The 13,719-nt window shown below is 26.5% G+C and overlaps 2 protein-coding genes across 13 annotated transcripts in view; both read right to left on the bottom strand.

Moving 5' to 3' along the window:
- The window catches only part of LOC129968177 (sodium channel protein para-like), a 251,121-nt gene that overhangs the window by 78,490 nt on the left and 158,912 nt on the right, over positions 1 to 13,719 (bottom strand). For all 12 annotated transcript variants that reach the window (XM_056082022.1, XM_056082018.1, XM_056082026.1 and 9 more), the window contains exons 3-5: positions 2,946 to 3,151; positions 1,156 to 1,284; positions 981 to 1,072 (exon numbers count right to left, since the gene is read on the bottom strand). In XM_056082022.1, coding sequence (XP_055937997.1) covers positions 981 to 1,072; positions 1,156 to 1,284; positions 2,946 to 3,151 — 427 coding nt within the window. The remainder of the gene's footprint in view (positions 1 to 980; positions 1,073 to 1,155; positions 1,285 to 2,945; positions 3,152 to 13,719) is intronic.
- On the bottom strand, positions 4,758 to 7,918 carry LOC129968178 (serine/threonine-protein phosphatase 4 regulatory subunit 2-A-like). The gene has a single exon (XM_056082029.1). It carries the CDS (start codon positions 7,585 to 7,587, stop codon positions 6,331 to 6,333), a length of 1,257 nt encoding a protein of 418 aa, XP_055938004.1. The 5' UTR covers positions 7,588 to 7,918; the 3' UTR covers positions 4,758 to 6,330.

Consider the following 13,719-nt stretch of genomic DNA (forward strand, 5'->3'; position numbering starts at 1 on the left):
TAGGCCATTAATTACTGGATACTGCAACAGATATTCTAAAGTAGAATTTTTGAAATAAAAGAAATACCTAATATCCTTAAGTCATACTTAGCATTACATATTAAAAAAAAAAAAAAAAGAACTGCTTAGGAAAATATTTTACTATACATAAATTAGGATGACAACCATTATACCAAAACAGTGTAAAGTATTCAGAATTTCAAAATAGCATATATCTTCTAAAAAATATGTTTTAAGTGAAATTTCATTACAAGTACTTTGTCTTTTAAAATAGATACCTTTAAAACAAATATTACATGGATTTATAGGTAAGCGATTCCAATCACAGATCACAGTTATATCTAAAGGGCCCAAAAATTAAAGCAATACTTCAAGTATCAAATTATAGTTGCCCTTTAAGAAGTTTGTATCATATTTTTTTCAGATTAGATTAGATCATTCATATAATAAGTTATTAGAATGTTATTTGCAGTTTTATTATAATAAATTATATAAAATAACATAATTTAAATAAGTGACTTTGATAGAAAAATCTAATAAAAACTACAATATACATAAACAAATACCTATTTAATAAAAAAAGTGCAAAGAAATACTATAATTAATAGAAGAGGGATGCTATATTTCAAAATTTTGTAGTAAAAACTCATTAGTAAAACTCAAAATTGTGCTTAAGATGAATTATTTTTCAAAAGAATATTATATGATGATGATTTCAAAATTTCATATAATACTTAATGTTTGAAACACTAAAAAGTTTTTTTTTTTCTTTTGTAGATTTATAGGAATAATCAACACAGTTCAGCTAAAAAAAAAAAAAAAAAAAAATCAAATCACATTTTAGTCAAAATTTCAGGTTGTTAGCATTGATTATAGAGCAATTTTGAGATAATTGTATGTGAATTTAATTCGTTTATTTTCCTTTTCCAAATAATTGTCAGAAATTTATAATGTACAAGGGAGCTTAAATCAATACATACCTGGAATTATAGCTACAGTTTTTAAGGCTCTGAGAACACGAAACGTTCGTAACGCACTCAAATTTCCTAAATCTACACCCATAGTAACATATCTAGAGGAAGAATGAAAAGTATATTTCAATATTATGAATTCAATGAATTACTTTATTCAAAAACCAGTATAATAAAGACTTACGCTAAGGTAATGACTATAAAATCCAACCAATTCCACGGATCACGAAGATATGTGAACTTTTCAAGTATAAATCCCCTAGCTACCACTTTGATGCATGATTCAACTGTGTAAATTGATGTAAATATTGGTCTAACATGAAACAAAAAATTTGATATTACTATACAAAATGGATAATGGGCAGATGACATTTCACTTGCAAAAGTGATTAAACATAATTTTAATTAAATCTTTTTTATTTAAATAATTTATGTCAATAGCAATGAGAGAATTCTTAAGTAGAAGAATGCTGCAGTAAAAAATAAACTACTAAAAAGCACTGTCTTCATTAAGCCACCAAGTGCCCAATTATTTTTATCCTAGTTTTCATATTAGAAAAATTAACTCTTAAAGTAAATGAAGTATTTATATTTAATCATACTTCTGAAATCATAAAAATATTCTATCCATGGATGTTTAAGAAAATATATACATAAAAATAAGTTACTATTTGTGAGGGGGGAAAAAAACCATTTCAGTTACTTTGAGTTAAAATAAAATAAACTAAAATGCCCAATTTAAAAAAAAAATTAAAGAAAAATTTCCATGGGTTCTGGGAAAAATTTTAAAGCTAGAAAGACATGAGGTAGATTTGTTGGTTCTTTCTTTTTTGTGTTCTATCCTTTATTTTATGCAACTATTTGAATTAAAAAATAAAGTGTTTAGGAAATTGAAAATATAAAAATGAAATTTAATTGCCATATTTTAAAACTGAAAAAAAAAAAAATGTATGCTCTCTTGAAATGTCAAGGCAATTCAATGCCTAAAAAATGTCAAAGGGAAATACAAATTTTCACTGCTTTCTCTATGAGATTCATATCAAAATTGCACTTATAAGCCATAAGTAAATGTTATTAATAGATCTGAAAATATATATATATATATATATATATATATATATATATATATATATATAAAACTAGAAACACAATATTTATTTTTTAATTGCCTTGAAAAAACAATAAGAGAAAATTCCATAGCTCATTTATTTTTCTTTTAGAAAATTTTGTGATTTTTCACAATAATTGATAGTTTGACTTTAGATGGGAAAAAATATACATATCTAAGGTTCATAAAAAAGTCATATGATAATTTTTAAAATGATTCAGGTCAGGTATTTTTTTTTTTTTTTTGTAGCAAATAAATAAATCGTAATTTTAGAGAGTATTTACCAGATTAGGGTTTCTAAAAGTATTGGTAATAACCCATCAGAAAAATTATGGGGGTATGAAAACTCTACCAGAGAAATTTTCTTTCACATTTATCAATGTTTATTAGCAAAAATTATTTAAAAAATTAATTTGGTTTAAAATTTTTTTCAATAATATCTGCTTAATAGCCTTTTATAACAAAACTATTTTTTAATCATCATAATTTTCTAATTTATTTTTAAAATATGCCCCACTAAAATTTCGCTGTCATTAATGTATATATGATTCTTGTTTTTCATTTTTTTAAAAGCAAAATTGTACCACTAATTAAACATAAAAATATTAATACGTTTTTTAAAAACAGGATAAATTGATTTTTTTTTAACTCTCTGTTTATTCTGAAAATAAATCTTATTTTAAGTTTAGATTGTGCCATTGTTGGAATGTCTATAGATAAACCCACTATAGAATTTGGACAATGCACTTGTTAAATTATTCTGTCGAAGATTCAAAATCTGGAATAATCGGCAAATTTTTATTTCATCATGCTATTATGTTTGTTTTTAATTGGAGTTAGCACATTAATGAAAAGTATATACTTACTCTGTATTTTCAATTGTATCATTGCTAGGCATTGTCATGAGCACACAATTTACAAGAATAGTAACAATAACTAGAAAGCTGAAGGCAGGATGGACCAGGATGTAGATGGCAACACGACGCAGTGGGTTAAACGGGGAGAGGATGAACATACTGTTGGTAGCACTAAACCGAAAGATGTCTTTTCCTTTGCTAACTATCATAAAGGTCTACAAAGAAAACCAATCTTTAATAAGACATACATTCTTACCATATTAGAAACATGTTATTCATAAAGCATTGAAAGTGCTACATAGCTATTAAATGCCTTTAAGCAAAACAAATGTCTCAAAAATTATATTTTTAATTAAGGAATGCTTTATCTGACAAGTTAAGTAAGGAGAGATTAAGAGCAAGGACAATACCAGCATAGTTTCATTCTTTCCTTCTTGCAATAAATAATATACATAATCTTATGTTCTTTTTACACAACCAATGATTCATTTTCATCTTATTATTCAATGTCCCATAAATTTGAAAAATTATAAAATTGTGTTCAAGAGATATTTGAGTTTTTAAACAATGGCATAACTTATTTTTAGTGCTTTTGAACTTTTTCCTAATACCAAAAAAAAAAAAAAATAAAAAAAAAATCACATAGATAGTGTTGCAAAGGTTGGTTCCTTGAAAATATGCAAACTTTGTTTTGAAAAAGGATCAAGATGAATATATATATATATTATCAGCAACAATTGATTATTTTTCTTTCTTTGAATCAGAAAAATAATGTATTTCTTTAACAAATTAAAATGCACAAATTGTACACCAATATCTTAATTTATCAATATTTTGAATCCTGTCTAAATTAAAAGGACACATTATTAAAAGAAACAAAATTTCACTTATTTAGGTATGTTTTAACTCGTAGCAAGTTTGTATAATATGCGACACGACCAAAACAATCTGCTCATATGTTCATTAATTAAACAATTTATTGAATTTTTACTGGTATTTGTTTATCTACTTACATAGGTTTAAAAAAAATTAATATCTATTTTTGCTCATTTAACATAAATAGTAATAACTTATTGCATTTTTATGACACAAAGGCCAGTCTGGCCAAACTGTGCCATAAAAAATCAATTCATTTCTATAAAATACAACACATCTGGGATTTGGCATGTTTAATAAATATTTTTTACACTATTTAATTTAGCCTCTATATTATACTTGTGTTAAATTCAGAAAACCACAAGTTAAAATCCAGAACAGAAATCAACTGCATTCAAAAGACCATGTATTAAATTGCAATAATTCCATTCCAGATTTTTTTTATAAAGCTATTTTATGAATAAAGTTTCATTCACAGAATACATATAAGTTCATATTTACAACTTTATATACCCCTTCTGATCCATTTCTTACTATCTTTTATATTTTCAGAATTTCTACACATTATATTTTAGCACTTCTTCTGTTTGTGCCAAAAGTTTTCATTGCCCATATATATATATATTTAATGAATATATTCATTAAAAAAATAATAATTGAAAAATTTGAACTTAACTAAGTATTTACATTTTAATTGCAAACCAAAAAGCACTAGGATATTTTAATTCAATGAATTCAACAGCATAAGACACATTTAATTGATTTAAATAAAATAGTTTTAGTAAAATAAAAAGAACAGATTTTTCCAATGTATATGAATTAAGTCTTCTGTCTTTACATAAATAATTGAATGCCATTAAAATATAATTAACAATTTCAAGTGGATCTAGCTAAAAGTGTTCTTTTGCTGAAGATTAGAGAAAAGTGAAATGACACAGAAACAAGTAAATATTCTAATTTTTTAATTTCGTTTTTCTAAAATAATAGACATAAGCATGAAAACACTTGAATGAACAATTACAATTCAGAGTAGAATTCTACACAGCCATTGTCAATATATATTTACAAAAATCACATTGAAAAAACAAAAAACTAATATATCCACCTCAAAACACAGTTACAATATATCAAATCCTACAGAAGACTGGGAATATCTAACACACAGAAACATAAATCATTCCGAAGTTACACAAATTAAACAGCAATATACAAAGCAGTTAGCTTAATTATATTACATGGTATTAATACTATAACAACAAAGCTCTTATTGTTTTAGTAATTTTGAATTTAGGACAAGCAAATACACAATCTTAATCCTATATAGGATCCTCAAATTTATAATTATTAGGCTTATTTTGAAAGAAAATAAAAACAATATTAAGTAACTTGTGCTTCATTATTTTTATTTTAGAAATTAACACATTAAAAATAACTTAATATTTGTACATTTTCCCCAATATTAAAGTTGTTTAATGAATAAATAATAAAATTTTATTTTTAGCCTGGTAAGGTAACTAAGATAAAAAAAAAAAAAAAAAAAAAACCACTATGGAATATCCTAACAATATTATATGCTCTCGTATTACATCCATCACATATATTTGAAAATGCCTCCTACCCAGAGGGCAAAGAAAATCATTAAATCATATATTATATACAAAAACATAGTACAAGAGCAGGGTAAGATACTATAGCACAATATCTGGCCAAATTATACAAAAACATTTGTATCTCCTTTATAACCAGCCCGTCAAGAACATTTAGAGGAGCTGGCAAAAAAAAGTATTTTTTAAGCTAATCGATATCAACATCTAAAAATCAAGATACGAAGTTACATTGTGAACATTATGTCTTGAATGCCTTAATTGCAGAAATAATGATTTTATCAATAAACTTAGATATTCAATAACACATTTCAGTAAATCTAATGGGGATTCAAATATATACAATCTGTAGATTTAACTTAGTATTTTTTCTCTTTTGATATTCAAAATGACTATTCGGTTATCTGATCTTCTAGTCTCTTTGACTATATTACAGAAAGAACCAACTAAGAAAAAAAACCCATCTTAATGAAATTTTCAAATATTAAAAAGTTTTAATGAATTTGCCACTTAAAAGATGGCATCTTCTAGGATTTACCATAAAAATAATTTTTTAATATGAAATAAGAGCTAGCAAAATTATTTTGAAATTTTCAAAATGCACAATAAGCATTTAATATGAATGAAAATTACCAAGTATGCAAATGTCAAATTTAGAATGGTTTTAAAAATACAATCAAGAATGATAATGAAAAAGTTAATTATACGAATCAGTAAAATATTGTGCAATTTTGACTTATATAAAATTAATATCATAAATCATATACAAATGGAGAAGACACTGTAATTGCTGGCAACTTTCTCTACAGCAAAAAAGCTGCATTATGGTTAGAGAATAGGTTTCATACTGCAACATGTTTAGTAAACGATACTAGTAACATGTATGAAAAGCCAACACAAAAATGTTAGTTAATTCACACAGTTGGTTCTGCTGAATTTGTAGATGATTCTAATTCCATTGAGGAAGAATCAGATGATGATTCACTTGTTGCTATGCTTTGCGATACTTCAGAAATGGTAGGTACATTATCATCATTTCGTGGAACTTCAATATGATCAGACGCTTCGCTGCTCTGTGATGCCTCAGATGAATGGCAAGAATCTTCACTGCTTTGGGAAACTGTATCATCTTGGTGAACATTACCACGACCACTAGGTTTTGCAGATTCCTGGGTGGGAATAGATTCATCAGGCTGGGATTCAGAGCAGTCTGCTTCGTGTTTAACATCTTCACTTGCGCCAACACTATCACTTGAATCGGATGAAACTGGATCCAATTCAGAGTGGCTATCAGTTGATTCAGTACTACTATTTTTCTCTGCTGCTGATGAACTAGAATCTTCTGAAGGGGCAGCATCAGATGAGGTTATCTCTCCACTATTAACTGAAACAGTTTCTGTTTCGTTTTCAGATGTATCCATTTCTTCTTCTTTTGCAGAAGCATTTTCAAGCTGCTCAACAGGTGGATTCGATTCGAATTCAACTTCCTGAGTTTCAACACATTCTGAATTTGCAAGAAAGTTGTTGTCAATTTCTCGGTTCAGGCAAATATTTGAAGCTGAAGGAATACAAGCTGCAGATGGGAAAACATTGGCGAAATTTTCTAAAAGCACATGATTTGAGGAGGTATTTAAATTCGATGAAGAAACACTATCTGAACTTTCGTGACCATTTAAAGTATCATTATCGTCTCTCGGAGAATCATTCAGCAGACCATTTACAACTGGATTGTTAACATTATTTCCTTCTTGGCCTGATCTCGGTTCTATAGTGCTGACAACAAGAACATTCTTTTCAATGCCTCGCATGTATTTATCGGTGCGATTGTAATGTTTAGTTGGATCAGTTACAAGTTCACACAATCTTTGAATAGTAAATGGAGCACTCGTAAAAGATTCCACAGCTTGAAGAATTGTTTTCTTCAAAGCATCAAAATTAAAAGTTTCGAAGTTTGGCACAGGTACCGATGTTTCCACTGGGCAAGTTTCATAAAATTCATCCAGCACAACTTCGAGTTTCTTCTTCAACAAAGGTTTGAGCTTACACCACGGAAACACTATTTCGCCATTCTTCGCAATCCGTTTCAAATAATCCTCCAGAATCGGGGATAATTCCAATTTTCTTTCAAAATCATTTAGAGCATCTAAAACGCTCTCAGCATTCCATTCCATGCCGTTTAGGTTATAATTTAATGCACAATCAAATAGATATGCAGATTGACGTTTAGTATCAAAAAATTCGATCAATACGAATTTCAGTTACGGTTAAGATCCATAAATAGCATCCAACTATTTGAGAAATGAAGTGACAAAAATATGTTGGCAAAAATAGAATTTGACAATTTATTGAAACATCATGGCACGTGAGAGAAAGTTCGTAGCGTCAATAAAGCCGTAAAATGTGCTTCAAATTCCTTTAAAGTTTTGAAATCATATTTCGATCGAAAAATTCTAGTAGGGAGAGAGCAGTTAGAAAGACGCTGCGAAAATCAGTATTTTTCCCTGTTCTACTGTGACGTAGTATCTGATGCTGCTGAAACGCGCACGCACATTGGTCACCTAGGCGCGCGTTGCGTCTGCTACGTCATCAGCCACCTAGTCTACTTTCAATTTAGGGGTACACGAGAGTTGGGAGAGGAGAAATCTATTCATTACTTTCGATAATTTGCGCAAAGCTTTTTCTTTGGAAATACAATGCATATTCAGAGAAAAATATTCTACTTCGTGACGAATGAAAATATAATTTTTAGAAATCCAAACTTTCTTGGCTTGATAATGTGTTAGATGATATACATATATATATGAAGAATTTAAAATGATTTCAGAACATCAACGTTAAAAAAGTCATAAAACCAATTTTAGGAAATGTTGCATACTATTTAACTAACATCGTTAAAAAAAATCGCGGGATCTGTTTTTGAAAATGCTACACCGTATTTAATAACAGATATAAACTTTTTCTTTATTTAGTAAGATAAAAACTAATTTGTGTCATATTCTACGCACAAATATTTCAAAAGGAAAAACTCATTTCTGTATAGTTTAAGGTATTAAGAATTTTGGTGTATAAAATTAGATGCTTTATAAGAAATCATACTCCAGTAAAAAGTAATTAGAGTCAGACAGATTTTTATTATTAGAAGTAGGAAAATAAAACTACGAATTTGAAATACGAAGTTTTGAATCTGGGAAGTAAAACTGAATATTTGTTATTGATCATTATTTTTATAAGCTTGTTTTATACAAATCAAACCCTCATTTTTAGATTAGAAAAGAACGTAAAATTTGTTTCTATAGAGAACTTGGCTAGTTAAAATATTTTATATATATAATTCAACTATAGGTAAATTAAAAGATTATTGCAAACATTTCCCCCTTTAAACTAATTTTTTTTGTAATTCTATACATGCAGCTGTTTTTTTATTTTTTTATTTTGTAAGTGAAAAGAGAATGGACCACATAAAAATATTTTAGTTATGATTGTAAATTGTGACATAATTATTACAACATATTTAATGCACATATAAAAAAAAAGAAAATCAGAATATTCCAAATATGTATATGTGTGTATGCTTTAACAACATAATTTCTGAAAGTCATACGGGCTAAAAGATATGATTTCGTTTATGATAAAAATTCTTATAATTTTGTAAAATTATTCTAAAACTGTACAATCAAAATAACAAAATCAAATACTCAAATCAACTATGTTTAAAATTGCATTACTTTAAATTGCAGTTTGCAATTGTGTAACTTTTTTCTTAATAGTTTATTTTTAATCAATGCTACATGTATTTTACAAAGTTAAATTTGGGTTGCAGAATTGTGATACGCAGCACAATAGAATTTTAGATAGTATTCAATAAGTATTTGCCATTAATTTTTTTTTTTTAATTCTTTCCTTATTAGATGATTAGACCGAAACTCACGACACTTCGAAAAATATTTAAATAAATAGAAAAAAAGTATAAAATTGTTTATCTATGACTCATTAAACACATGCTTGCGAATTAATAATTCCTTATCGGCAAGGTTGATGTACTCGAACGATAAGTTAAGTTGTATTAATTGTTAACCTATATAACATCCTCTCCCTCATTTGCATTCTAATTTTTATTAAATTATTTTTCAGCCAGAATTGCTTAAAATCTGTATTTCAAAAATGCCTACTTATCTATTTTGCCTTTCATTTCCTTGAGATAAGGTCAAGAAAATGAAAGCAGTTGATCTATTAATGAAGATTTGAGATTAATGAGAATTAAAATTAATGAAGATTTGATATCGATTAAAATTATGAATCTGAGTACGGTTTGCATTTAAAAACGACTTGGCTTCAGCCCAATTTGTCACTCAGTATCTTTTAATATTTGAACCTTAATTTGAAATAAGACAGAAATGTGTGTCTTTTTTTTTTTTTTTTTTTTTCATTTTGTAAAATTTCTCTAGATTTTGACATTTTTTTTAGCAATTGCAATAGACCCAAAACACGGTTGCGATATCTTTGCAATAATGCCCAGCACTCAGAAAATCAAATAACAACTTGGGAATATCGTATTGAACTCTATGGTAATTAAAATAGTAAAATTTATTGTTTCAAGTTGAAATATGCTGTCCTTTAATTTTTAATGAAAAGAAAATCATGTTTCTCTACTATCCATATTATTACAAGATTCCATTTCTGAGGTATCAACCTGATATTTATCAATTACCACTCTTTTATGGTTTTACGAACACATTTCCTTGAAATTTTGCAGCGATATATATATGTAATTTTAAAAGTATTAAGTGTGCATGAAATAACTAATTTGCAATATTTCTTATTATTTTCATTAATAAAATTAGCTGGATTTTTTAAAGGCTTATTTTTGTTATTAAGGAAATGATCTAAAACCATTTTTTTCCATTAAAATTTCTGAAAAAAAAAATAGGAGGGGGATTTAATTCTATCCTAATTCATAAGATGATAAAATTGTACTGAAGAAAATATGCTACAAATTGTAATATTATTTAAATGTATTTAATAAAAAAATATACAATTAGTTAATGCTACAATTAGTATTTAAATATAAATATTTTATTTTAGGAAAGGTTTACGATCAATACTCTGATTTTACCAGAATTTGTTACATCTTTTGATACTATACATTAGACATGAAAACCGTAATAAAAATAAAGTGTTTAGCTTCTTAAAGAAAGATTTACTCAATTAATTAATTAGATAAAAACAATTCCGGAAAATAATTTTTATAACCATAATGGAGTCCGTTATATAAATATGCGATTAAAGGATAACCTTAACATGATAGAGACAAGAAAAAAATATGATTCACTAATATTTTTGCGTTCTTCTATCGACAGGCATGCTCAATATAATAGTTACTACCCAATGACGGAGAAATATTTTAAATAGCGAGGGGGAGGACAAGGATCAATATAATTTCTCATTTAATACTAATGTAATAAATGTAACTATTAGTGTTTTGCTAAAAGCAACATTTTGACACATAGATAATACTACACAAATTTAAAATATAAAAGGGCCATATTTATAATAAAAAGTTATATCTTTTTAAAAATATAACTTTTCATTAAACATACAGAATTCATAATTTCTATGAAATTTCTGTACTCTAATTGTAAAATCTGTGGTGTGCTGGATAGGGCCTTTAAGCGACCTATATTAGATTCTACTGGATACAATTTGCTTTTCAGCGTAATATCCAATTTAACACTTACTTTTGAGCTAGCAGCTTTTCTCCTATCGATTTTAAAACTCTGTAAAGCTTTTGATGACATGATTAGTTTATAATAGTAAGAGTATTAATTTAATAATCGTAGCCAAATTTAACTTTGAATATATTTCAGTAAGCTAAAAGAATTAATTGTTACACAAAAGAAAGGAATGATCTAGAATATAAATAAATAAAAAATAGCAACAAAAATTAGTCACAGGAAATATAATAATGTTTGAAATATATAGCTGATATTTTAATCAAGGTGCATCGAAATGCTTTGATGGTTTTGCATTTGATTAAGATAATAATAAAAATTGATTGTAAAAACCATAATAATAATAAAAAATCATCAAATACTTTTTCAAAAATTTAATTAAAAAAAACGAATAAAAATCTTTAAATTAAAAAATTGACAAATCATTCAAAAATGAAATCTAATTTATTACAATTAACGAATCAATCAAAATGAAATCTAATTTATTACAACAAAAAAGAGGTAAAGCTATATTGTATTTAAAAATCAATCAAATTATTGTTCCTAAATTTAATCGTAATGTTTAAAATTTATGATTTATATAGTGCTATAATCATCATCATTAATAAAATATCATTATAAATAAGTATGAAATAATAATTAAAAAAAATTAAAAATTGAAATCCACTATCACAAATTTCAGGTTATCATGTGAGAATTTTTGTTCATCACGTGATTATATTAATGCGCATGCTTCAACTTTTAAAAAATACGATGTTTTTTCTCTTCCGAGATTGACGCGAGCTCCAAAACTTTTTTTGCTAGCCAAGAAAAAAATTGAAAATGAAAATTGCTATTTATGCTTTATTCATTGTCTACGCGATTTCGAGCTTCAAAACCCCATAACCAAAACAAAACCATGTTCTCACAAAAAGGAATGTCACGTTTGGAAGCTGAATAACGAATGTTTCCGTCGCAATTCGATTTACAAATGATAAATTATTTACCAACAAATTTTTTAACATAATTATTTATATACAATTTTTATGAAAACAATATTTTTGTAAACACAAACTGCTATTTTCTAATTTTTAAGATCGTAAAACAGTTACATAATGGATTAATCTTAAAACAGGAGTCAAATCCTTCAATGTTTCCCACTTAAGAATGAATGACGTGATATTTCCCCATTAGGGGAAAGAGAAAATACTTTTATCAAAACAATTATTAAACGCGAGTGGAGTTTTTTTGAACATATTATAAAAATTAAATTATTTAATTTCCTCTAAAAAAACTAATTTCAGGAAAATAACAACTATGATGTCATAGTTCAACCTTTTAAAAACGCATCTGCTTTCAAAGAAGCATACATAATAATAATTCAATACTGGTAAAAGCAGGTAAAAATATATGTGATTAAAAGATGTTGATAAATATTGCCACTTATGCTTTATTCATTGCTTACGCGATTTTGAGCTTCAATTATTCATTGCCTTCAGTTATTCAAACCCCCCTAACCAAAACAACATCATGGTCGCGCATGATTAAATAGTGTGCATTATTAATTTTATTTTTAAGAGATTAAAAGTATGCGAATTAATCATTTGATGGGAAAATGAAATTAGTTTGATTGTCAATACTTCAATAATAATATTTTCAAAGAATAATATTTTTGGAAATCACGTGTAAAATTATTTTTAAAAATTTAATAAAATGATTAAAAAAATAGCATGATAACGAAACTGGTACGATAAAAATGACATATTTTTTTAAATAAAATTTGAGACGATGCGAAAATTATTTTTGTGTAATAATATTTGCGGAAATTATTGTGGTAAAATGACAAAATTGTGTTAAATTAAAATATAACCAAATTTAATAGTTCTTACTCAATTCAATATTTATATGCTCAGTTCTAGATCGAATAATTTACCCAGTAGAGTCCGACCAGATAGACAGATTCGTTTTTATTATTAGTAAAATAATTTACACCTTTTTCACATGGAAACGACATTCTTTAAATATTTTTTTTTTCCTCTTCAAACTTAATATCTCCAGCATTTCTTTATTTTCATTGATTCTCAGAATATATTTTAATTATAATATTAAATAATTTTCGCGTATTTCCAATCAAAGAATGATTTTAGAATTGTTTGGACGTATTGCAAGACAATTTAAGATACATAAAGCATTGAGTAAAACAGAATGAAATATTAAAGTTGATGATAAATATATTCGACAAAATAAATTTTATTCAAAATCATCTGCCCTTTGAGTTATTATGACAAATGTCACAGTAATCATTACTGGGCATAATAATTTTTTCCCCTACAAAATGGACAAAACATGCGGATACAAATTATGAATCAGCATAGCATATTCCATGCATATCATATAAAAAAGGAATTGACTTCATTTTAATTAAATGATGATTTAAATACAGATCATATGTACATCACACATGCATAATTACCAAAAAAAAAATGATGAAAATATTAGTGAAAGCAAGCAGCCATTCTTCTTAAAATTTTACAACTGAATATTTCAAACATAAAACAGAAAAAAAAAAAAAAAATATTATTATTTCAAGAATAA

Source organism: Argiope bruennichi, chromosome 5 (genome assembly GCF_947563725.1).
Source record: "Argiope bruennichi chromosome 5, qqArgBrue1.1, whole genome shotgun sequence".
NCBI classification, from domain to species: domain Eukaryota; kingdom Metazoa; phylum Arthropoda; class Arachnida; order Araneae; family Araneidae; genus Argiope; species Argiope bruennichi.